At 43.1% G+C, this 25,479-nt stretch overlaps 1 protein-coding gene across 4 annotated transcripts; it reads right to left on the bottom strand.

The window, feature by feature from the left end:
- WDR86 (WD repeat domain 86) lies at window positions 1-24,810 on the bottom strand. Of its 4 annotated transcripts, none has more exons than XM_069778244.1 (7): window positions 24,507-24,810; window positions 23,152-23,463; window positions 20,227-20,368; window positions 18,260-18,692; window positions 7,811-7,946; window positions 2,786-2,889; window positions 1-1,542 (listed from the first exon to the last, which is right to left on the bottom strand). In XM_069778244.1, exons 2-7 carry the CDS (start codon window positions 23,312-23,314, stop codon window positions 1,324-1,326), a joined length of 1,197 nt encoding a protein of 398 aa, XP_069634345.1. In that variant the 5' UTR covers window positions 23,315-23,463; window positions 24,507-24,810; the 3' UTR covers window positions 1-1,323. The 4 variants fall into 4 exon arrangements, with proteins under 4 accessions (XP_069634345.1, XP_069634342.1, XP_069634344.1 ...); XM_069778241.1 differs by lacking the exon at window positions 24,507-24,810 and adding an exon at window positions 23,962-24,099 and having other exon boundaries at window positions 23,152-23,460; XM_069778243.1 differs by lacking the exon at window positions 24,507-24,810 and adding an exon at window positions 23,971-24,099.
- Window positions 24,811-25,479: the final 669 nt, after the last annotated feature.

Raw genomic sequence — 25,479 nt, 5'->3', positions numbered from 1 at the left:
TTGTCTGTAAATGCCACATGTTTATTAGTCCATTCTAAAAAAGGATTACAGCATTTTTTATCTTGCTGTAGTACAGAATAAATAAAGCCATAAAAATAAAAACATGTGGTTAGATATTTTTGTACTGGTTCCACAAAGAGTTATATCTGCAAATAGAAAAATATAAGAACCCTTGTTTATTCATGGCTCAGTGGTTATCAGAAGGGATGAACCTGGAAAAAGACTGGGAGAACTTCTTGAGTTTGACTGCTTATCTGATGCTACTAACAACCTAGCAAACCAAGGCCAGACAGGGCCTTGTAAGGAGGAAAGATAAACATAGAGCACCCAATAAATCCTCCTGTTTTGCTTTTCTCTCCTCTGAAGAACACAGTTTGACATTCCCAGGGGATATAAAGAAAACCTTTCCCCTATGAGGGCAGTCAAGCAGTGGGCCAGGCTGCCCAGAGGTGGTGCAGTTGCCACCATAGCCCTGGTGCCCAGGGAACAGCCTCCACCTCCTGCCCCACTGAGACAAGGCCCTCCAGAGAAGCCCATCAGGAGCTTCCCATCTGGGGAACCATGCCTGGGGTAAGCAGGCGGCTGGCAGCACACAGAAGACATGTGTGAGGCCATTGATGCTTCCTTTGCTAAATGTGAGATTGTAAAAAGTAAAAAAAGAACCTGCTAGGTTGTTGGGAGGAGGACAACTGTTGTGCCTTGGCAGACAGCTGACCTTGGTACCAAAGGTCTGAGGTTTAGATTGGTCTCTAGCTTATGTTTTGTTAAAAAAAAAAAATTAATTTCTGTCCTACTACTCCCAACTTCCCAGAGGGGTGTCCAGTCTGCTTTAAACTCCTCCTGCTGAGCCATACCATCCTGCGTCAGTTGGTCTGATCAGCAAAAAACTGACCCAAAGCGTCAGCTGTGAAAACTGAATTCGCAGTTGTACTGCGGGGCACCTTTCATTTCTACATTTGGCCAAACAAAGGGAGAAAACATTTCTTATTAGACAGTAGACAGGCAGAAGTGTGCAACACCTCTGTGCCAGAGGGAAATGAAAACAAGCAGTCGTAAGTAAGGTTCTTAATTACACACACACACAGAGGTGCATCACCTGAACCACACTGCACTCCCTCCTGACCCCAGCGCTGCTCAGCTGAGAGTCATCTGCAGCAACAATATCTGACAAGTCCATCTGACACAGAGAATCCTGGCTCCTGAAAAAGAGGTTCAAGCAATGGCATTTCCCATCTCTTTCCAAGTTCTGGTTTACGTGGACACAGTGGTGCAGAAAACAATAGGTTCAGCTTTGGTCACTGATGGGAAGTCTATTCTTGACAGTCACATTAGTTCAACAGCCTCGTGTTCCCCATTTTCTTGCTGTACCATACAGCCAACTTTATTGTTGAAGAGACGAGACAGACTTCCCTTCTGAGAGCTCCTGCCCTGGGCAGATCTCTCCTTCTTCAAACGCCGCTTATTTCTCTTGCATATTCCCCGGATGTCCCAAATCCTTAGTGTGCCGTCATGGGAAGCTGTGTAGAGCAACTCGTTGTGGATCTGGAACAACAGCGTCACAATACCAAACCATACAGCTTGGAATAGGCACAATCAAACCATCAAAAAATCAGAGCAAATGCAGCTTGATTCTAACACTTAAGGCCTGATAACTCATTGCAAGAGCCAGTATAAATTATCACAAAAGCTGCTGAAGTGGGATGAGACATTACCAAGGCAGGACTCATTTCTCAGCCACTTCACAGAGCCATAAAATATAAACAGCAAGTTATTTATAACCTAAACCCACTAGAAAAGCAATGGGGAACTAAACTTAATGTCAGAGTAGGCTGTAGCTGGGAATTTCTGTGCTGGTTTCAGACTGCTGGTTTTGAAGATGAAGCTTAAGGAGACACCAAAATCGGCATCAGGGGGCAGGGGAGCGGTTCAGGAATGCTTTCCTTCTCACTTCCCGTCTTCCTTTGCAGTAAGTTATAGGTACAATTCCTCCTTCAAAATTTGCTGTTCTTCCAAACCTGCAGTAATTTAACCTTGATTCCCCACTGTAATCTCATTTCCTTAATGAAACATTTGCTGCTGTTGGTAATGTTTCCAGTTGCCCTCACCCCACCCTAGAAGCCAGCTGGCGGTCTTGATCATCTTCCCCTCAATGTGTCAGTCTGTCCACCATGGGCGCTCGCAGTCTCCAGAGGCAGGCTGGCTTACATCAGCATGAAGCACCACACAAGCACGGCGTGACCACAGCCCCCTCATCCATCCCTCATTAATATACTCAAGATCCTATTAAGGTCGCCACTTCTCAGTCCTCTCTCCTCCCAGGATTTTTTGCCCTGTACACTTGGAAATGAAATTACAAAAAAAAAAATACAAAGCCAAGCTTTGGTCTTGTCAGAAACTTCTTTTCCCCCCTACAGCATTGCAAACACATCACTGGTGTCTTGTAATGGAAGGGGTCTCACGAGGTCAGAGTCCATTCCCTGCCCCTACACAGGTTCAGTTACATCCGTCTCATTGCTTATGGTTGCTTGTCTAACCTGACCTGAAAAACCTCCAATCACAGACATAGGACTGTCTCTGGGGTCTCATTCTGTGGTTTCACTTATCCTTATTATTACCGAGTTTGTCTAAAATTACAAAAGGAATATTCAAGTCTGTTACTTTTCATCCTACCCTAGAACAACATCCAACCCAAGACACACAGAACAGCTAGCCACACCAATTCCCACAAAACAAATGAGGGAGCAATCAGAAGTGAGAAATCCCAGCAAAGAAACCCCTTCCTGACCTGGATGCAGTTGATGATAAACTTGTGTCCTCGGAATATCTTCTGCAGGACACCACTCTTGGAATTGAAAGCTCTTGCACAGGCATCACCACTTCCTGTGAACACTGCAACACAACCACACAACACAGCGCATGGCCAGATGTGAGCAGCCATGTAAAGTCAGTTCATGTGAGTTCAAAATGTACCTAAAACTAGTTCACAAAGGAGCATGACATATCATTTTTAGGCTTGATTCTCTTCTCAGTTACAGCAAGTTCAGATCATTTTCATTTCACTGACCTCAGCGTGTGCTTGTTTTCATTCATATTTTTCAAAACACTGAACTGCCTTAAGCCTGAAGTTCCTACATATATCAGCATTTCACTCCACACACAATTCAAATATCTATTCCTGCTCTTCTCTTCCACATACATTTCCCTGCCTAAACATGCCTCAGTAATTCTAAGCAGGCAATTTATCTCAAGTCTGGTTTTAAGGATTTCCACTAAGCCTTCCATTTGTTTTACCATAGTTATTTTCAGGTTTCCATTCAGTACTACAGTATCTTTATCACTCCTGCTACTGCATCAAGCAGCAGAAGGATCTGTACAGTGGAGCTGCAAACCACAGTAACAGCGTTACCACCTCTCATAATAATAATATGAATTTGGCATACCTTTTTTTATTTCCCCCATTTTCAACTATGAGTAGGTAGGGCCATCTCTGCTGAAATACCACAGTTAAATCTTCTGTCCTTATAAGTGAGTGGCATGTGTAGGCGGCTTTACAAAGAAGCTTTATAAATTCTTTCAGTGTGGTAGATTTCTTCAGCTAAACCCTGTAGCTTAGGATCTTTGCAAGCAGTAGAGCCTTTAAGTGATTCAAGGCCCAGGTTATAATCTCTATTTCAGTATGGCACAGAATTATTTGAGGGTTTTGGCTATAACTCTTGTATTCTACGTGCTATAGTGTACATGTGCTACAAGGGGGCAGGAGGTGTTAAGTAAATAAAGCACGACCAGAGATTTTGGCTGTTCATCAGGTTTCCTTAGGGTATCTTAACATGTCCAAAGAACAGTTTTTCAACACGTCAGGATCTTCACATCAAATCCCCAGAATTACTGCATCCGGAAACTGTAAGGCAGTGTTTAATATTTAGATTTTATACTTTGCAATATGCCCCCAAAGGAGCCCATTTGTGTGCTTTAAGGATTACAAACTGTCTTCATAAACACTCACTTGCCTTCACTTAACCCAAACTCCTCAAGTTTATCTAGAGATAAGTATTTCAGAACTGCAAAAAGCAATTTATTCACTGCTCCCTGCATTTCATGTCTTTTGCAAAAGCCACTAGCATGGCAAGATTTTTACAAAACTGAAGTGCCTGAAGACAACAGATTCCGTATCTTTTGGGAAAAGTCAGGCACTGGTTTCCTAAAGAGAGGCAAAGAAGTTATCAAGGCAGTAAAGTCAGGACTACAAGAGACGAGAGAACAGGCTACCTCCTGCCATCAGCTTTCCAACTTCAAATTAAACAGCAGGAGGCTGGATACTTCCTAGGTGCACCTTCAAGAAACATCTGGATGTGGAAAATCAATGTCATTTTATATGGGCCACTATAAATTCAATTACCAATACTATCCTGAAAAAGCATTACATCCCATTCTGCAAACGAGTAACAATGACATAAAGCAGGGACCAAGGTACAGATTTTTTTCCAGTGAATGGAAATCACTGAATACTATTACACACATGCAGAGAGTAAGAACCAATTAAGAGCTGTTTTCACTATGCAGCTGTTAGTTTACTTTAGCTATCACTACCAGGATTTTGCTTTTGACAGACATCCTTTATGTCTTTTGAACTGTCACTCTGGATTTAAGAAGTCTCTTTGCACCTCTGAATTTCAAAGGGGAGTTGTTGATCTAACCCAGATTTAGCATTTAAATATACACTTATATATACCACCTGCGAACCAACCAACCAACAACAACAACAAAATCAATAATTCATTTTTATTTTTTACTTCAATTTCATAGACTCTTGGGAGGGAGAACAGGTTTTAAATGTTCTCTTGGAGTTTCTACAACATGAAAAAATATAAACCACATTAAATTTTAAATGACTGTGCACATACTGTAGGAGAGAAATAACCAACATAATATCATTAAGTAAATTAAATTGAGAACCAGCTTTAATATACCCCATGATATTAATTATACAAGCAGACTGAGGAAAGCCACTAGAAACACACACATTCTGATGATTTAAAGCTTAGTTCTCAGATCTGTCTGGACTCCCTGTACACTATAAAGCCATTTTGAAAACACAAATATATTTTTCCTCTCATTCTTCTAGTATATTTTCTTATTTAGATGGTAAACTGGGGCAATGAGCCTTTGGGTACTGATCAGATAGCAAGCAACAGAATCAAGATCTTCTAACAGAAAGTTACCACTTCCCAGCTGAGATTCTTTCAATGTGCTTGTGCTGGTGCAAATGTGACATAAACCCTAACAAACATCATTTATATTGAAGTATTTTCTCCGCATTTTTGAGAGACAGAGAATGGACATACAGTGCTGATCTGTCCCAGGTGAACAGCTAGAATTTTAAGCTACACTAGCTCCAACATTTGGTATCCCGTGAAAATGTCTTTGTAATTCTAATTGAAACAAAACTATTAGACACTGTGTAAATAAGTGTATTACTGTGTAAATAATGTATTGCAATAATGCAAGCAATCATAGTACATAAATTAACTTCTAAGGGGAAATTTCCTCTTTCAAGAATTAAAATGCATCTAAATTCTATTCAAACAAGTCCCTAATATTTTTCTATGACATTTTTTCTACCCTTCAAGTGGAACAATTCAATTCTCCCTGTTTGACACTTTTAGTATGTTTGCATTTGATTTAAAATGAGATCTTAAATAACTCTGTGAATACTTCTATCACACTATCAGGATGTTCTTCACAGGTCTGACTAAATGCAGCAATATTGCCTGCATTTCAAGAAAAAAAGTGTTATAGCAAAATAATGTATGTGTATGGCAGGGACAGGGTGGTAGGATGAGGGGGAAGACAGAGAAAGCTGCAGAGCTGATGGGGGTGGCATCAGATAAAGAAACTTTTGTTTGAGCCTAAACTTTGTTTATGATGGTTTTACAGAGTGTGGTCAAGTCTATACTGGTTGCATGAAAAGCAGGATCAATGCTGAAAAAAACGCAGCTCTGAACGTCTCATTAATGAATGAGACAGTCTCTCCATCTCCCACCCAGACATGAAGATTCCTCACTGGATCAGGCCAACATCAGCTTTGCACAGTTATCTTGCCTTTGGGTAGTCTTGATGAATTCAATGTTTTATTTTGTATCTTTGTAATTAAAAGGGGGAACACACACACACAAAAAAAAAATAAAATAAAAAAAAAATCAGTATTTTGTTTGCCAGTGTTCATCCTGGATTAAAATTTCTGGTTCATTTCCCCTGCCCTATCTGCCTGCACCTTTGAGCAATAATAACTTAAGGGTGCAGCGTAAGCTCAGACACTTTCCCCTTCCATTGCAACCTTCTAGGCAACTGCAAAAGCTGAAATCGGCAGAAATTATAACCTGCAGGTAGGGGCGAATGGGGTAGTTCTGCAATATAGGTGAGGAGAGCTGAAATTAACCATAAATTGTGATTAACTATTTTAATGGAGAAAAATAGTGCTGTGGGTCTGATGCTGAAAGAAAGACCAAAAAAAGGCTTCCTGATTAAAATCAAAATCTACCTATGGGCTTGGTTACACGTTAAGTTTCCAAACATAATTAAGAAATCAGTTCAGTTACTGGGTTATAAATGTGGTCAGTCAGCCATGTCAAGCATGGCACTAGACAACTGACATTAAACTGTAATCTGCCTGTGCAGATATGACTCTCTTTTAATGTGTACCATCTTGCATTTGTCAGCCATTTATCACTATCACAAATTTATCACACATACCTGCCAAAAGAGATATCAAGGCCCAAATAGCAACCATTCATTTGGTGTTATATGTTCGCTTCATAGCTGAAGTACAGAAATCAAAATCAGAAAAGCGTTGCAGATTTCTAGATTAGCTTAAGACAGGCATTGCCATCCTGGTTACCCTGAAGGAAAGAAGTACTTATTTGGGAAGCAAATGAAGGCATATCAGGTCTAACATCAATGGCAGGATTAAGACCAGGATGACACATAGAGAGGTTCAGGCTGATAAAAACAGAGGTGCAGTCTTGCAACCCAAAACCAGAAATGGATAGATGACATGCAGAAGGAAAGCCAGCCAAGAGAGGGATTTAAAGAGGGAGGTTTCATGGTCAGAATATACTGTTATGTCAACAATAGACATGTGTCGATACCACTATTAACAAGAGTACTGACAGTAGGGGAACTGAGTCCTGAGCATTAGTAAGGCAAGCAATGCTTCGCTACTGCAGAAAGGTGGTTTGGGGAACAAGTACATGAAAGAGGACAGATAAAGGGAAAAGAACTTGTGGAAAACCAGTCTAGGAGATGGTCAGAGTCTGAACAGGAAGCCTAACTGTTAGAAAGAAGCAGTGAGCATCTGAGATGCGATTCCGGTTTAGGACAGTCCATTACACAGTACCTACAAGGTAGCAGAGGCAGGCACAGGGCTGCACATCCAGCAGCAGCTCTTGCTGTCCCCGAGTATGCAACAGAAGCAGACTGACAGACATCAGACTAGTGAGGTTAAACCATGGCTATACAAACAACCCACAGACAGCTCAGGATTTAAGCCACTTCCCTTGGTAACAGAAACAAAGCAACTGCCTCTTCGTTTGCCAGAAGAGGGAGGTGGAAAATGGAAGGAAGGTCTAAGCTTCCTTCCTAAGCACATGGAGTAATGCAGCAAAGTTTGATACTGAACATAAACATGCTGGAGTTGAAAAAAGTGACAATTTTACAAGCCTTCAAAATTACAGTATTCTCTATTAACAATCTTTGATCAAAGACAAACATCGAAAAGGAGATGGGATTGCTGAACATAGGAAAGGCAACTTACAGATCCCAGCGTGGTATTTCAAAGTGCTAACGCTGTGTTTGTGAGCCTTGTACGTTTGGATTCGCTCCCCAGTGTCTACTAACCAGCACTTCACTGTCCTGTCCGCGCTTCCCGAATACAAGTGCCGATTCACTAGCTGAAGGGAAGAGAAAAAGACATCAGCAATAGTCTCTCAGGCACGTTCATGAGAGAACTGTATTGAAGTGACTCATCCGAAGTCACGGTTTCCAACTCAACAGCCTGTTACAAAGAGCAACAACTATGCCTTGAAACAGAGGGATGGTGAGCAAAACCAACCTTGCATTCTTCACGATCACATCTCCCATTGACTTCTGGGCCTTAAAAACAGCTCCCATGTTTCAGAAGATAAAAAACTTAACCCATCGGCTGGTGCAAGCAGGCAGGATTTCAGTGAGCTTAACAATGCTAACCCTACTTCCATAATTAATTACATTAATACAGCCTCAAAAAAAACCCTGCATTGTAGTTTTTGCAAAGCATGCTTGACAAGAACTCTTATCAGATTGTAAGGTTTAATTACAACAAAAATTTCAGAATAATTTTGGGTAACAAAAACTAAAATAAAAATTAAAAAATAAAATTAAATTAAAAATAAAATCCTACACAACATAAACCAGGGTTTAACATGATTACTCTGCACAAGGTCAGTACTTGGAAACACTAACTCTTCCCTGAAACTGCTTTGTATATGCATTTCCACAAGTCTTTTTAGACTGTGTTATCAAGTGATTAAAATAATTAACCACGCTTACACAGGTTTTTAAACGTCTTCAATCAGACTGTCGCCTGCTGTGTGTTTAGAGCAACTCTGCCTATAAATCCCAAAGAAGAAGGGTGCCTCATTACACTAGTCATCCTGCACACTGTGTGAACTCACTAGTGGTGGAGGTTGAGTTTTTATTCTACAAAGATGTGACAGAGTATGACAAAAGGAAGGACTGCAGTTGGGAGCCCAAAACAGAGAGAAAATAACTGATCCCCTGCAAGACTATATAACTAGCCACTACACAGTAACAAACTATCCAAAGCCTGGCAACTCAGCAGGGAAACTCTCCACAGCCCAGAGAAAAATCTTGCATTCTATGTCCATCTGACGAAAACAAACTAAGGGTTTTAACAGCCATCATTACCTACAGCTCCGATTGCATGCTCCTCCAAGCTGAGAACTGGCCCAACACCTACCATCTGAAAGCAACGTAATGAAGGCAGCCAGTCATCGCAGGCTCTCACAGCAATCCATGGGCTGTAGTTTGAGATAAGTTTCATGGATTTGCAGCAGTCTCTGTATCAAAAGGATGGAGAGCCAGGAGCAAGAACCTTGACCCCCCCGCAAAGAAACAGAATTTGCATAAGGAGTAATGACACCTTGTTTGCCCTCCAGACACACAGATCAGAAGGTTCAAATGACCAGCGCACTAACCCCTTATGCTTCTCAGGTATCTCCAGGAAACTAACTGTAGAACAAATGACAAATCGACTTGACATGGGTCTTGCTCTTAGGTCACTTTTAAGGGTCTGGTTCTTCTACCACCTTAGATTATTATAAACCTCCAGTCCCTGCTCTTTGCACTCTCTGTATCTGTAAGGTTGGAATGTTTTTCACACTCTCCGATCTCCACTCCCATTCCAAAAAGGAATCACCCCATTCCCAAAAGGCATCATAAGTGAGCTTTGTGCAAGAAATTATTTGCGCTGTGTTACAACAACATGAAACAAAAGGTATTTTAAGATACAAAGCACTACAGTGGTGGGACTATGCTAACCCATGTAAGAAATGTATGCAGCCAGATCAAGATATCACTCGACGCATCTCCCACCAGCCCAGTTGGGGCAGTGCATGCCACACTTCCTACCATCAGAACTTGGCCCATCGGACAGTTTTCACAGCTACATCTCAGGAGTTTGTAAAACATGTACCACCGTTAAAGCCAGCAGTATTCTGAAATGTCACATCCTATTACTTTTAAGCTGTTTTAGCAATAGCATTAATGCTACATCTCAATGAGGAAAGAGAAGGAATGCCCAGGAGCACTAACAAAAACTGCGAGCTATATAGTTAGCCTGAGGAAGGTACCCTGACTTTTAGTTTCCAGGCTCAACCTGAATGGGCGTGAAGAACCTTGTCACTTTGCACCTGCTAAATGGAAGAGGATGCTCTGAGTTGAGATCCTGCTGTGTTGTTCTTGGACAAGTCATTGCATTTCTTTTTCAGGCATCTTGCTAGCAGCATCAACCCACTCACTGAACAAGGGAAAACACTAAGTTTTAACCTCCTGCAGGTAAATGCCACTCCACATTAATGGTACATTAGGTTGTGCTCCTTCATTTCTACACTTAAGTGGGTATATAAATGCTGAAGTGAAACAGAAAAGCTGCAACTTGTCTAGATTTGCTAATTTGCTAAATATAAAAATGTGTTAAATGACATGGGCTTACTCAGGTAATTTATAGCACCAGGATTGTAAGAGCCATAAAAGCTTCCAATGCCCAGACAACTGGCGAGATGGCCAGCACACCAACAATCTTCATTAAATTCCAAGCCTCTGTGCTACCCAGGCTGCCCCAATATACACCTTCATGCACCCTCCTCCCCCTCACCAGTTCAAGCAGGTGAGCACAGTAGCAAAGGATTTTCAGCCTTGCACAGAAACACTACTAACAGGTTAAACAATCTACCAGATGCCACAGACGAAGCCTGCAGCACAGCCAACAGCAAAACCCAGTACAGGCTCTGACCATCACACAGCCTCTCATTTCCATGGTATTTTTAAAACACAGAGCACGAAACAGCTATTAGTGGAGAAAGCCATCAAGAGCTATCAGCTCAGGTTGAAGTTGCAAATCAGATCTGCCTTTAGTGATATGGCGCAGGCATCATCTCATCTAAATTGATGCAGTTATCTATAGCTAAGGTAGCCTTCTTATAGTCACTGCAGTCTAGGACACAATTCATCTCATCCTGAAGTGATATAGAGAACGAACTGCTAATTGCTTAATGATTGTGTCTCTGTAACTTTACATACCAAAGACTGGAGTTCGTCAAGGATTAAGCCTGTCAGAGACTGGTACTTGGGAGTGGTGAGCAAGAAGGAACCATGAACAATCACAAAACTTAATTAAATGTTTGATGAATTTACGATCTTGTCAAGAAGGCACAAGTAGAGGCCTTGCTTGAATAGATAGGGCCAAAAAAGATAAGAACTCCTGCCTTTGTTCTCATCCTTGAAGATAATTTAGCTTAAACTAACCATATGGTTTTACACCACTAATGAGAACTTAGATAATAAGGGCATTAACGAGCACTGATGTATCAAAACATGTAAAAGACCATACTGCGCAGAATCACCTGAGGAAGGTCAAATAGCAGACAAGTGAGGAAGACTATGGAAGACCACCAGAGACCCTCAATGCGCCTGCGTAAAGGACATTTGCATATGCTAATAGTTTCCCAGAAAACTAATGAATATGTATAACATTTCTCGGAAATCTAGTGACTATGTATGTAGAACATGTACTTAACCTGCACAATTAGACCCGACGGTGCGCATGACTTTGGTGGGACTACCCCCCATGCTGCCCAGCGCTGAATGAACATACCTACTTTACAATCTCACTGATTGTGGAGTCTGTTTTCCGCACGTCAGAAGCAGATGTCTGAAACAGACACACATTAAAACTCACTATTTCTCCCCCCTGACAAGGACAACCTTCTCAGCTGTAGCCATCTATATCAATCTAGGCAAGATGACGACTCCTTTACTTGACTAAAGATAGGTCTAGTTTACAACTCCAGCCTAAGCTACAAAACTTCAGATATCTGTATTTAATCAAAATAATAATAATCATCACATAATGTTCCCCTAGCCAAAGCACCTTACAAGCAGGCTCCACACTCTGTGTAATATAAAATAAGTACCTTCCCTACTTTACAGATGGGGAATCATGATATAATGCAACTGAAGCCCATCCAAAAAGGACCTGAAATTCATAGCATCCTAACTTTTGACTGCCCAAATCCCAGAGTGCAGCCCTGATTTGCGACACTGATCCAGGCTGCAACTGTCCCTTTCCACGATGCACAGAAGGCATTACGCGCTTCAGGGCAGTTGTGCCAAGCAACATTGCACAGTATCCCTGAAACTGGTCAAGAGAGTACATGAAAACCAGATGGGATTCTGTCTGAGAAGAGCAAGAGAGGCAGCAATCCAACCTGACCCGTATCAAATCAGTATTTTTACTCCAGAGCCTTCTTTCAGAGTTTGCATCCAAAGGGTGTGGCTATTGCCCCAACAACACAGACACGGCAGCCTTGGCTCCAGCTCACCAAGGTTGGTCACGCTGTGCAAATGCCCTCGTGCTAGCTGGGCACAAGCCACCTTTGCTGTGGAAGCAGTGGAGGTCCTAGGGTTAGCCAGCAGCACAGGTCCTTGGCTCCTGTAATCACTTTTCTTAAGTAATAACTGTATTGAAAACTATCTAAAAAGTCCAAGAAAGAGGGACTGTGACATAGTTCCCCTGCCCACTTCCAGACAGGTCCCCAAAACACTGATTTCTACTTAGGTCACCCTTCTGCTGGCTCCCCCTCTAGGACTCTTGCTAACCTCCTTACACCAACTTGGCTTCTCTTATCCAGCGGTTATGGGACTCTCTAAGTGGGTTCAAATCTCCTCAGCCTGCAGAGACCATTTAATCCAGATCCACCAGTTCTGTTAGGCTACTGGGCAAAACAGTATGTTGCTGTTCCTTGGGTTAAACATCCCCGCTGCCATCTTAGGCTCAGCCCATCTGTCCCCTCTCAGGAGCTGGATAAAGTATACTGACTTCTTCACCAAAATCCAAGATCATACTGCAGCTTCAGTGGGAATTAAGCCTCGCCACTGCCAGGACTGGCACCCGTTTTTGTGTATGGGCATCCAGGCACAGTCATTTTCAGCAAATACTTGTGGGCTAGGTCCCCAGGTCCGTAACTACTGGGCTTTTCTAGCCCAAAGTCTCCAAATCTTTACCCAATTCCTTAGGTCCCAGTCCTATTCTTATTAAAGAATTTAATTTTCTTACGATTTAGAAGGAAAGATGTAAAATTTCACTCAATAGATTTTTCCAGATATACCCAAGCCTGTCAACTCTTGGTTTAAAAATGATCAGTAGAAACATTCTAATCTCCAACTGCCTGGAGAAGCAGTGATACTTTCAAAGCTGTGTTTTCCTTGGCTGGCTTCTGAGCACTTCATTCACTTTAGCTAACTGCCCAACAAAGCTCCTGACAAGGAAAAGCATGGCAAGGTAAGGACACCTGTAGCAGAGCAGACAACACAGAACAGATTTGCAGCTCAGATACTAATGAGCCGAGTGGACGTTTCAAACCTAAGTGGCTTCAAAAGAATTAAAAACCTAATGACAGTCAGATGCCCAATTCTAAAACCTCAGCCAGACAGCAAAAATCAATGCCTTGGTATCTGTAATTCTGGACTGTTAATTTTTGTCATTACTCTGAGGGAATTTTCTTTGAACCAGATGAAACACTGAGACACACAAACAGACCAAATTTGTCTTAATCCTCAGGCCAAAGTACTGGAGATGTACTATTCCATGAAAAATTTCAGTCAGACATGCTTGTGAGTAGCGAAGTAACAGCAGTAGCAAAACACAGGTTGTAAATGCTGAAGTAGTTACAGGTTTCACTTAAAAAATGCCAGTTTTATGCAACCCTAACCTTGGTTGTAGCCCTCAGACACACCACAGTTTGAATAAAAATAAAAAAAAAAAAAAAGAAAAAAAAATCACATCTAGGGTTGGTCTCTCAAGACAATCACAACCCTACTGCTCCACAACCTTGGCTGACCTGAATATATGCAGCAGCTTAAGACAATTTCTACCTGTATGAATGGCAAAAACATCTTCAAAAGAGCTGTTCAGCAGGTGTTTCAACCTTACAGGAGTGGATTTTGCTCGCCCTATTAACCCCTGCTATAAGAAACAATTTAACCGTCATCCAAGGAGAGGGAATCAGCTCTCCAGACTGGGACACATCCTCTTTCTGAAGGTCACTGTGCTCAGACTGGCTCCCAGGAACTTCACGATGAGTTCACATCAGCAACCACATGGCCCATTACCAGCTTATTTCACATGTGGGGCAGTGTTCCTACAATCTGCCAGCTGGGTCTTCTGTTCACAGCCACTTCTAAGTTGAAAATCGCCAACTTGGACGAATCTCAAGTTACAACTATGTAAGCCTTCGGCCGAGTTAGACTTTCAGGATCCCATTCAAACCACATTCATTTTAACGAGCTAACGAACTCCCTGTGGGCAAGAAATTGTTTTTTTTTCCTGAGAATCCATCTAGAATGAGCTCTCTGGTCTGGCTGTTAGAGAACATTTTTCAATTTCTTTACTGCAGTGCAAAGTAATGGTCCTAGAAACATGCTTCTTTTCTACAGGTGTTGTACACATTCATATTCCTCTAATTCACATCTTTGCCCTCTGATGAATTATACAACAAATACAAACACAAAATACAAAAAATATGTGCACTTAATTTAACTGGTGTGACAAGGAAAAAAATTCTGTCCCCCTGATCACAACAGTTAGGCGTATAAATGGAGTTCAGGCAACGGCTTTGTTCAAAGCATTCTTTTCTTCTAGTCAGCTTTAAAAGGCAACTAAAGGGAATGGTCCAAACAAAGGACCTTTTGCAGGAAAACCAGAAGCAAATCCTTGCCCACTCATGTTCATTTAAAACTCCTTTTGCAAGAAAGGAGTTTTCTTGCAAGAATGTTTGCTATAGGATCCAAGCTAAATTCCAAGCTGGATCATTTCTCTCTGCCAGCTTTTGGCAGCACAGTTTTGATAAATACTCAGAGACAGAACAATCAGCAAAGGACAAAGCAATCCTTGTGAACAGTTTGCAAAGCTACTTTGGAGATATTTAGAAAAACATACACAAGTAAATATTTAAGTCAGGGTTATTCATCCTATTGCAGGCAGTCACATTAATGAAAATGCATGTTTGGTTATTAATTGCAAATACTGGTCTTTAGCCAGGCCTGAAATTTTTCAGTGGAAGAACTAGCATAAGCTGTGTGATTACACTCAGCCCACCCTTGCTTTTTCCCATCGCTTCCTATAAAATCTCATCATTGGCTCTTATATGAAGAGGGAGCACTCAAAACAGCTGCCGTCTCTTGCCTGCCAAGCTATCAATGCACTGCGGGAGACAGAGTGAAGAGTTCTGACTGCTCCACTGCTAGTTACCTTGCCTGACTATGAGAGTGAAGTAGTCCAGGCTGCCAAAGCACCTAGCATGCACACGATTCCCACTGCAGACAGAAAGTCTCCTGGCACAACCTTTGTCAGTCTAATTTAGATAGCGGAAGGAAGATAAGAGTGGCATTAGAATAAGTGGTACCTGCAGAACCACTTTGACAATTGACCACATGCAGTCAGTTCAGCTGGTAAATCACCTTCAACAGACTGACCCCTGGACAGCAGGACAAGCCCTGGGGAATATCTGAACACTTCACCCTCTTCACTCCACTGTCAAGGACCACCAAGGACAGGGAAAAAGGGAAAGCTAAAAGCTCACCAATGCTTTTCATTCTGCCATGCTAGATGAAAGTTGCTTTCAGCCTCCTCTAACCTATGCTAGCTGGCAACACCACCTAAAGGATCTTAGAGCAGCAACTGAGGTACATTCAAAATCCGAACACGCCTGCAGCATCACCCCTCTGCTTTTCACATGCCAGCACCGCAGGAAGCAAGGTGGAAAACATGGGTGTGCTTTATGGATAACTACCCAGAAACGCTCGTTCAAGAAGCTCCATGAATTTCCATTCACTGCTACAGCAACACTATTGGTATTTACTGAAAAGTAATGGGAGATGACTGCAAGAGTCCAGACCTAATGTGTAGCAGTTTAGAACATCCTGCGGCATTCTTCTTAATAACAGTTACTTTTTAAAGTTGGGGAAAATATGTACTCAATATCCAGATTTTTCCTGATCTGTGTCCAGCATGAGAGATCACACTGAGCATTTCTCAAACTTTTTGAAGGGTCACCCTCCCTTAGGGATCTTTATTTGAATAAATGAAATTAAAATAAGTCTGTATTTTTTTCCCTTTATTCTCTCCACAAAAGCATTATACCACCCAGAGAACAGGTTATTAATTATACACCCTTTAATTGCTGGTACCAACTCAACTCCTCCAGGACAGGGCAGTGAAAATCTGGTGTAATTAGCAGCTCACTTCTGCCCTGAAGAAAATGAACTATCGTCAACGATTAAAACCATCTGCTGGCTACTGTGAGCAACTCACAACTACCTCCAAGTCCTTCCTGACCCACAGTTTGAAAAATACTATCCCAACTCACTGCCACAGATTGCAACACTGTCCCTAAGAAGCCCTAGGCAAAAAAAGGCTCCAAGAGCTTTTTGAGAAGAAAACAAAAATTAAAAAAAATAAACACCTCTATTCAGGAAGTTTCCCTTCTGTTGTAACATCTTTGTATGGATTCTGGTGATTGACCCCCTTCTAAAAGAATGAAAATACCATGTGGGCTGTGCTGAGAAGCAGCCAAGTGGAACAGAAGGGCTAGTGTTGAACCCAGTAAGGAAGAGGGAGGAATTAGGAAAGATCGACAGCCTAAAGCTATTCAACAGCAGTACAGTGACTGCTTAAGCTGGGATAAGTTTTAGAGGCCTAGAAACTAAATGCTTTCTGTGGGGGCAGTATGTACCTCAGCTGGACTCTTCTAGCCTCAAACATCAGCTGGTGATGAGAGAAGTGAGGGGCTACCAGTTACTCACAGCTAGAAGAGGATTTCGCCAGGACTGTTGCCAACAGTCTTGGCAGCAGTAGTCTTGTGTACTTTGAATTGTTCAGGTTTTCCAAATAGATGTATTGGTTTTGCTTTTCTCCCCTGCAAGAAGTTCTGTTTGTGTAAAACCATTGTTTAACTCTGCTCACAAGCGGAGAAGTATTGCTCATTCTTGAGCATTCAAAGAGTGTAATTGAATTTCCCAGGCTTCTGGGAGAGGGTCAAGCCAGTTTTGTGTGACAATTTTAGCAAGAACCCAATTAAATTAAAGCAAGCTCTGTTGTTGCCAATCTGCGCCTTGGAGAAGAGTTACAATTAAACAGCAAAACATAGCGTGACACTAAGAACAGCAACAGATTTACTTGAGCATCCTCAAAATATATTACCACAATATCATAAAAATAAGCTTTAACACTGAGAATTTACCCAAGCAAGACAAATATTACTCTAGGGCAACAAGATTTTGTGTGCGTTTTCTTCCTTTCTAAAACTGAAGGAAAATAGAACTCCTTCAATACTATCAGGTTTTTAGTCTGCTTGTGTCAGCTGTGACTACCTTCTTTAAAAACAAAGGCAATATTTATTAAACAGCTCTTAAAAATACATACTGTAGCCTCTGTAAAGGAAAAGCACTTATGGACAACAAACACAAACAAGGCAAGTACTGAGAAAAACTATTGTCATTAACTTCAGTCAGACACACACTTATACAAGGTTTGCTGACCTGAAACTAAGTTACAGACCATTATATACCTTCTTTAAATATACCATTAGCATTTTCTGGTGGATAATGGAGCGTACAGGACAAGTGTTGGTGTGATAGTTCCCCTTTTCCCTCACCTGCCTAACCTCCTTCTCTCCACTGCAACATTTAACAACCTGGCACCATTCACCAGAAAAATACAGCAAACAGAAAAACAGGGTACAGTTTTTCAGGTCCCATCAAATTTTTTCCCTTCTCTCCTTCATAATTTCCTGATTTGTCTCCCCCATGCCCTACTTCTTTCTTCCACTTTCCTTGCCCGTTTTCTTGTCTTGGCCATCTCTTTCTCCTTTTCTTTTCTCAAATTATGTCTGTGTGGTTTTTAAAACAGGATTTCTTTCAGCTTTATGCTTTCCTACTATCTTTTGCCCACAGTTTTGGGTTGGGTTTTGGGTTTGGTTTTTTTAAGTTACCTGGTTCACTCTGAATTTTTTTTTTTTCCCCCTCTCCTTTTCAAGCTACCTGACCCTGTGTCTGTTTACTTGCTCAGGTTATTTTTCTTCAAAAGCCTGGTGATCCTGTGTACACAATCCCACTCAGATGAACAGTCCTCCCAGCAAACCTACTTGTGATTTTCAAGACCCAGGAGGATTTAAATAGATACTGAGCTAGAAGTTAGACCAGGATAGCCACTAGAAGCCAAGAGGATATCAGAAATTGTTTTAGAGAAAGAGGATTTGTCTCAAGACCACAGAGCACTACTATTTTGTTATTACATGAATGTTTATGCTTACCATTTATAACCTGTCTTGGAAGAGTTTCTTTATGAATGAAAAGACAACTGAGACCCATAGGAGTTAGGATGCAGATATCCCCTTCAAACGGCTCTTGAAGAAGCCTCTGTTCTTACCTCTAGGCAAATTACTGATCCTTGATGCTCTTTGAACACTTTCAACTGTTCACCAGTGACAATATTCCACGTTCGAATGGTATAATCCGTGCTGCCAGAAAACAGCTCCCTGTTTGGTGCGTCAAGTATAAGGCATAAGACAGCCCCAGTGTGTCCCAGCAGAGTCTGGTAACAGCGCCCACTGGACACCCACCAGACTTTAACAGTGCAGTCTGTGCTACCTGTCACCAGGAGGTCTCTGCTCACTCTTTCCTCCTCCTCCTCTTCCTCCTCCTCTTCTTCAAGAACATCCCTGGAGGAATAGTGAGCTAGAGTCAGGACACAGTTCCGATGGCCCCGGAATTCCTGGATTTGTTTCTCCTTGTCCACGCTCCAACAGCGGGCCGTCCTATCATAGGAGCCACTGAAGAGATAGTCTTTGGCAACCAGGATCCTGCAAAAAATAAAGTCTGCATGTATGAACAGTATCATTCTTTTTACATAACCATTTTTTGTCACAATTTCAATGCCAAACACCCTGAAGTTAGAAACACTAACGTGAACACAACATATATAACCCTAATTCAGCGTCACTGTTAGTACACTCATTTATGAACTTTTTTGGTGGTTTTTTTGTTTGTTTGTTTTAAACCAAACACCCCCCTGTTTCGACTTTTAAAATTGAGACCCCTTATTCAGGTACATTGATATAGACATTTTATAGCATTGTAACTTTGGGCATTTGTGTTTTCCTAAAATCTTTTCCAGCAGCACTATTATGTACTTTTCATAAGTTACATATACTAGCTAAGAGGTTTTTGTGTGTTTAAAAAAAAAAAAAAAAAAACCAAACACAAAAACAAAACAAACAAGTCCTTCTTGATAATTATTAATTATTTGTAAACAAGTACTAATAATTTATAAACTGATCTATGAAAATAGCTTGGAATTAAAATACCAAAAATCCCCCAACATTTCAGGAACCTGAACTATAACTGACTGTGCAAAGATAATCATCTTTCCATCATCAAATAGAGAGAATGCAGGAAAAATCACTTAGCCCAGGATCTCAAAAAAGGTAGAGCAAGAGCACCCCACTTATTACATAACTGAAGAGCAAATCAGAGATTACAGCTCAAGAATTCAACTTACTGGGCCTCCAAAATAATGAGTTGTAGCTGCCCAAACATAACAACAGAAAAATCTCTACAGTTCATATTTCCAAACCAGTGATAGGGAACATCATAACCTGTCTTCTTTGTCAGCTGAGTTTGGTCCTCTGGAACTTTTCAAACTGGCAGCAAAGTCATATGAATAGGGAACACATTTCCCATTTGCTGATTCAAGCAAAAATCAGGCCAGTGCCAAAATACAGACAGAGCCAGTCTTCCTAACTATTTACAGAATCTAGCTACACATCGTATGTGGTTTGAGTTTAGTAAGGAACAAAAAAACCCACCCACCCACCAAAAAAGAAATGCAAAAAAAAACCCAACCAATCTTTGACTGCTCTATTTGTCATTAATTAAATCCAGTCCAACTATTAAGAAGCACTTTAAATTGACAGGCCAATCAGTCACGCACAATCAGTATAATAATAAACTTCATTTGCACAAACAGGAATAGTAATTCCAGAAAAAAACCTGACTTTATCCCTCTTACTGACACAAAGGCTTGACGTGATGTTTTTAAATCTATTTATCAGAAGCATCTGTTATCAATTGAATAATTTCTTCTGGAATTTCATTCCTAGCCCTGGATTCAATTCCCCTGCTGTGTGCCTTTCATTTCTCTCCTATCTGCTGTCTACAGATGTGTCAGCACTGTTGCTAGGAAAACTAATCATTACAGCACAGAACACATGTAGCATGAACTCAAAGGTTTACACGACCCATTTTATTAGTGTAGTAATGGAGAACTGCAGTAAAATGACAATATAAGCAATAATAGATTACAGGAACACAAGGGAAGAACTCCACAGAACCAACCTGTTAACAATTGATGTGTGTCCTCGGTAAATGGCCAGGCACTGACCTGTCATCACATCCCACTTTCGAATGGTATGATCTGCACTACACGTGAAGGCAGCCTCATTTTCTAAGTGGCAAAAGGTGATGTAACTTTCATGTCCTAGAAATAACAAAGGAAATAAATTCAATCACTGTGCATGCAAGCAGGATAGACTAGTCTAGCTCTTCACCTTAACTAAAAGAAAAATAAAACAAACAATCAGACTGAAACTCTAGTTTTAAATCCACCACCATGTTCTTCACATTTAAGGATCTATATAAAACACAACATTTTTAATTAACAGCAGAAAACTCTGCTTCATTGATACAAGGAATAAGTGAAAGAGTAAAACAGCAGAGTTCCACCGATCAGGTAGATTGAAAAGTATTATAAAAACATAATGAGCTAAATTAATATCGGTATAATAAAACTCAGACTATTGACATTTAAAGCCAGTAAAAAATTGGCTTAGCTTTTTAATAAAGAAATGCTTTTGCTTCCTTCTTCTGAAGTCAGGAAAAAAAGGCTGCATTTCGACCAAGCCCATTGATTGTCAGGACACAAACAGCCTTAAATTAAAGCATGAAACCATGAAAAGAGGAAGCAACATGAGACTTACCAGCAAGTTTAATTTCATTGTCCAAGCAGAATGAAACGCAAACAAAAAACATATCTGGTAAAAAGTCAGCCAATACTTTCCCCATTATGACTAATAACATGAATAAAACCCACAATTTACAAAATATCAGTATACCTTTAAGGAAATGACACAGAAAGAAAGAATAAGAGCACAGTTATTTATACAGTATTCAGTGTATGCTGGGATTCTACAGTTACAATAAAAATAGACACAACTGCTACTCTAAAAATTTTGTGCTGAAAAACAGGGTAATGCTAGCAAAGAAGAATCAAAATTACAACCTTAAGCTTTTGTTGTTGCTTAGCAAGATGTGTCATTTTTCTATTGGATCATTAAATGCACTGCACTTAAAAATCACCCTAGGATTCAAGTCCCAGCTTTGTCCAAGATATCTTGTGTGAAATTCTTGTCACCTATCTAATCGTTGGGATAGTATTATCTTGCGCTCTTCTGTTTTAATTATTTAGACTGTAAGCTTTCAAGATCAGAGCTGTTTCCTCTTAAGTAACTAGCACAAGAAAGCCCCAGACTTTGGTTGAAGCTGGTGGGCCCTACTGTGATTTAAATAACACTGTTCTTTGAGGAGAAAAGAAAAAATATAAGGACAAATGTGATTGAAGAGAGACAGATGGACAAAGATACTAGAAAAACAGAATCATGTTGTAGAATAAAGAGATGGTAAAAAAACACAAGGGAAAGCAGACTGCCCAGTAAAACACTTTGTTTCACTGACTGCAAAAACAGATTTTACTACAACTCCTGCAGTTCAAAAGCCTTGCTGTTGTTCAAAAGCGAACCAGAATCCATGTTACAAACACAAGTCTTGTTTTCTCTTAAGTGAATTCGCCAGATGCCAAAAATTAAGCAGATCACCAGGGCTATAAGCAAAACTATAGCCATCCTCACATTTTTGTGAAAGCTTTTTGAAAAGCATTTTAAATGGGACAGGTTTCAACCACTGGGATTTTTCTCACAGCATCATGTAATCCTGCTCTGAGAAGATCAAAAAGCATCTTGGTTACTGCACCAAAGTCTGTCAGTCAGATTTTAAGCATCAATAATACTTGAGCCACACAAAGCATGCCAGAACCCCCTGTGGCAGACAAGGTCTGGTGCTGGTCTGGTCAAAAGCAGCCACCACAGAAGTCTGTTGGTTATGCTGTGGTGGAAGCCTGAAACTGTGTTATAGATACAGGTTTATCAGTAATTACAGCTTGTACAATACAAATTTACACAACAACTGTGTGTGTGCATAAATATAAAATACATACAATTATCTGATTCAACTGACAGTTCACAAACCATCTAGTCAACCTTCTTTAGAGTTTACCCCAAATACTAGCAGTACATAGGCCAGATTCTGAATATTATCCAATACATTTCTCTTTCTAGTTAGAAGTTGGTTAGTAGTTTAAAGGGATTTCTAAGCCTAAAGCAAATGCAGTGAGTTTTCCAGAAGCTAGAACCATGGCAGGATGTGGGGAAAAAAGACAATACTCAATAGTTAAAAACAAGCAAGCAAACAAACAAACAACAACAAAAAAGTCACAGCAATGTGATTTCTTCTTTGGGAAAAAAAAAAGGATTAGAAATTCCAAATTTAAGAGCTCTTTTTTTCTGTATTAAGAGAAAAGAACATGAGTGAGTGAAAATACAAACGTCTTTAGTCCACATCTGACTCCTGCATGACTGTACTTTCTACAGACTTTTTTTAATTATTGAGATACTAGTCCAAGGGTAATACATTTTCTTTAAAATGCAAAATCAATTTAAAATTAAAAAGCCCAGCCATTAACATTTCTGTGTGCCAAATACGGGGAAAAAACAGCCCATTTAGTAAGGTTTCTTTCCAGACTTCTGGGTCAAGAGGTTCTAAATACAGAGTGTCTGGAAAATGAGATGATTAAAAGGACAAAAAAAAAAAAACAACAAAACAAAAACCACCAGAAAAAAGAGAGAGAGACACAATAACAAAAAGTCAGTATTTCATCAGGGTGTAAAACAGAGAGCTTCCAGAAAGAGACAAGTTAAACGATTGCTATGTTCCACACCCTGAGATAAAAGGATCCATGCATTCAGTAGCGCTGGTAACCTGTTTGGGGTTGAAATAGCTTCTGCTTAACATTACTGTAACAAATACTCAAAAAAACACAAAACAAAACAAGCGTGATTTTGGCTGCCCGGCAAGCTGCATGGACTGAAAGAAACCAGAACGTGCTGTGTGGCCTGGACTCAAAAACTAGGCAAAAAGAAGCTATTGTACCTTGGAAGTGGCCATGGCACTGGCTGTCAGCAGTGCTCCAGAGCCGCGCAGTGCCATCCTCACTACCGGTGAGCAAGCGCTGCCCGTCCGGGCTCAGGCTCAGCCAGTTGATGCCTCCTTGGTGATCCGTGCAGACCTTCACGGCTGAGCCACTGTTGCCCATCCTGGTGGTCCCAGCAAAGGCAGAGGCTGCGGGTCAGATCATAGACACTGCGCAACCCCCGGAACATGCTCTGGGCCTCCAGCCATCTCCCACTGACCACCTTCAGCCATTACCTCAACTCCGAAAAATCAGCAGGGTAGTCGAGACTCCTGCACAGGGAGGCAAAGGAGGAAGAGGAGCGCACGTTAAATCATTTCACCTCCCTCCCCCGTGGATACATCACTTTCTCAGGGTGCGCTGAAGCCATCGAGCGCCTCTTTCTCCGCAGGAACCGAAGCCCTACCGTGGGAGACGGCCCTTCAACCCCAGGCTCCCCGGTGCACCTCCTCCGCGGGCACAGAGGTACGCCCAGCCCCTCGGAGAGGACCCAGCCTGGACGGCGGCGGTACCGCTACCTGGAGCCCGGCTCTGAGCCTGCCGGCACGCTGCCGCTTCTTAAAGCGATTTCAAGGCTAACCTGGGGCACGCTGAAGAGGCGACGCCTCCGAGAGAGGGAAGCTCAGCCTCAGGCGGCCCCCAACGCCCCAAGGGGCCGCGGGCCCCCTCCCCCGGCCGCCCTGGGATCACCTCAGCGGCGCCCAGCCCTCCCCGTCCCGGGCTGCCGCCATCCCTCCCACACGGCCCCCCGGCATCTCCGCCCTCGGCACTTTACTCACCGCCCCGGACGCGGGTGGAGGCGCGGGGCTCGTCGTCCGGCCGAACGATCCCGCACTCACCCTCTGGGGACGGGGAACCTCCTCCCGCCGGGGGTGAGGGGAGGCGGGAGGGCGGCCGGGCCGAGCGACCCGCCGTCGCCGCCGCCGCCTCCGCCCTGCGGGGAGGCGGGAAGGGCTCCCCTCCGCCCCCGCCGCCCGGCCGAGGCGGGCGCCCCGCCGCCGCCGCCGTGCCCCCCTCAGGCCACCTCGGGGCGGTTCCCCAGCGCCGGCCCTCCCTCCATTACCTCCCCCTCCATGTTAGAGCCGCTTCCAACCACGGCAGCCCCCCTCGCCGGGGCGGGAAGCCGCGGCCTCCCCGCCCGCCCGCCCCGCTGCTTCCTCGGTGCTACCGCTCCCCGCCTTGTCCCCCCATGAGGTGCCCGGCAGCTCTGCCCCTGCGGGACGGCCTCCCCGCAGAAACCCCCGCTTTTGGGGGGAAAGAGGCATCCCCCACCCCTGTCCGCCGTCCGCCTCCCCAGGGCTGAAGCCGCCCTTACCTCATTTCAGTCACCCGGCGGCGAGTGGTCGGGGGGGAAGAGCTGAGGGGCGGGAGGGTCTTTCCCGGCAGGGGACCCTTTAATAACCGCACTGGAACCAAAACAACCCGGCAACGCTCCCGCACCCCCAGCGGAGTGCCCAGGCTTGTTCCCGGGGGGAGGCAGCGCTTCCTGCGGCACGTTTCGCCCCCTCAGGCTGCCTGCCGGCCCCGCTGCCTCAGGGCAACCCCCGGGGGCACCGGCCCCGCCGAGGGCTCCCCGGCGGGCAGCCGCATTTCTTCCCCGGCTTCTCGGGCCGGTGCCTCCCGGGGCGGGGGGGGGACGCAGAAGGCTTGTGCTGCCGAGCTGGGGGCTGGCTTTGAGGGAAGCCATCGCCTTTTGTTCCGCCTCTCACCCCCCTCCCTGGGCAAGCTCCCGCCAAACTTCTCCTCAGGAGCCTCCACGGGAGCCCCAAACCCCCTGTCTCGCCCTGCACCTCCCCGAAGCTTTTGGGGCTGTTTCTTGCTAATGCGGCCCCTCGCCCCATCCACCCCCGGTACCCCGTGGGCTGGTGGCGGGGGCCCCGGCTTTGTGCTGCCCCAAACGGCCTGGCCAAGGGGTCCGACATGGCAGGGTGGAGCTGCTCCAAAGCGGGGCTCCGCTGCCTCGGGAGCTGTGTGAAACACGGGCCGAAAGGGTCCTGTCCCACCGTGGCGTAATTAAACGTACAACGGATAAATCCACTGGGCAGAAAAAAAGTGACACGGGGAGGCCGAGTGCCCCCAGCAAGGTAGCAGCAGGGTCCGACGCGGATGCCCCCCGTAAGAAGTGGGGAGCTGTGGCTAATTTGCTGCTAAAAACATGCTGGCAGTGGTAGGATAAATCGCGAAACCCGCTTCTCCCAGCTCCTGCCCCATTTGATCAGAAAAGCACCTTTTTGTGTCAAACCAGAACGAGCCCAACGGCTCCATTTCACACCACGGTGTTAAGTATA

This window comes from Haliaeetus albicilla, chromosome 2 (genome assembly GCF_947461875.1).
Source record: "Haliaeetus albicilla chromosome 2, bHalAlb1.1, whole genome shotgun sequence".
Lineage (NCBI taxonomy): Eukaryota > Metazoa > Chordata > Aves > Accipitriformes > Accipitridae > Haliaeetus > Haliaeetus albicilla.
The sequence above is the reverse complement of the archived record's forward strand: the minus strand, read 5'-3'. Positions and strand labels throughout refer to the sequence as shown.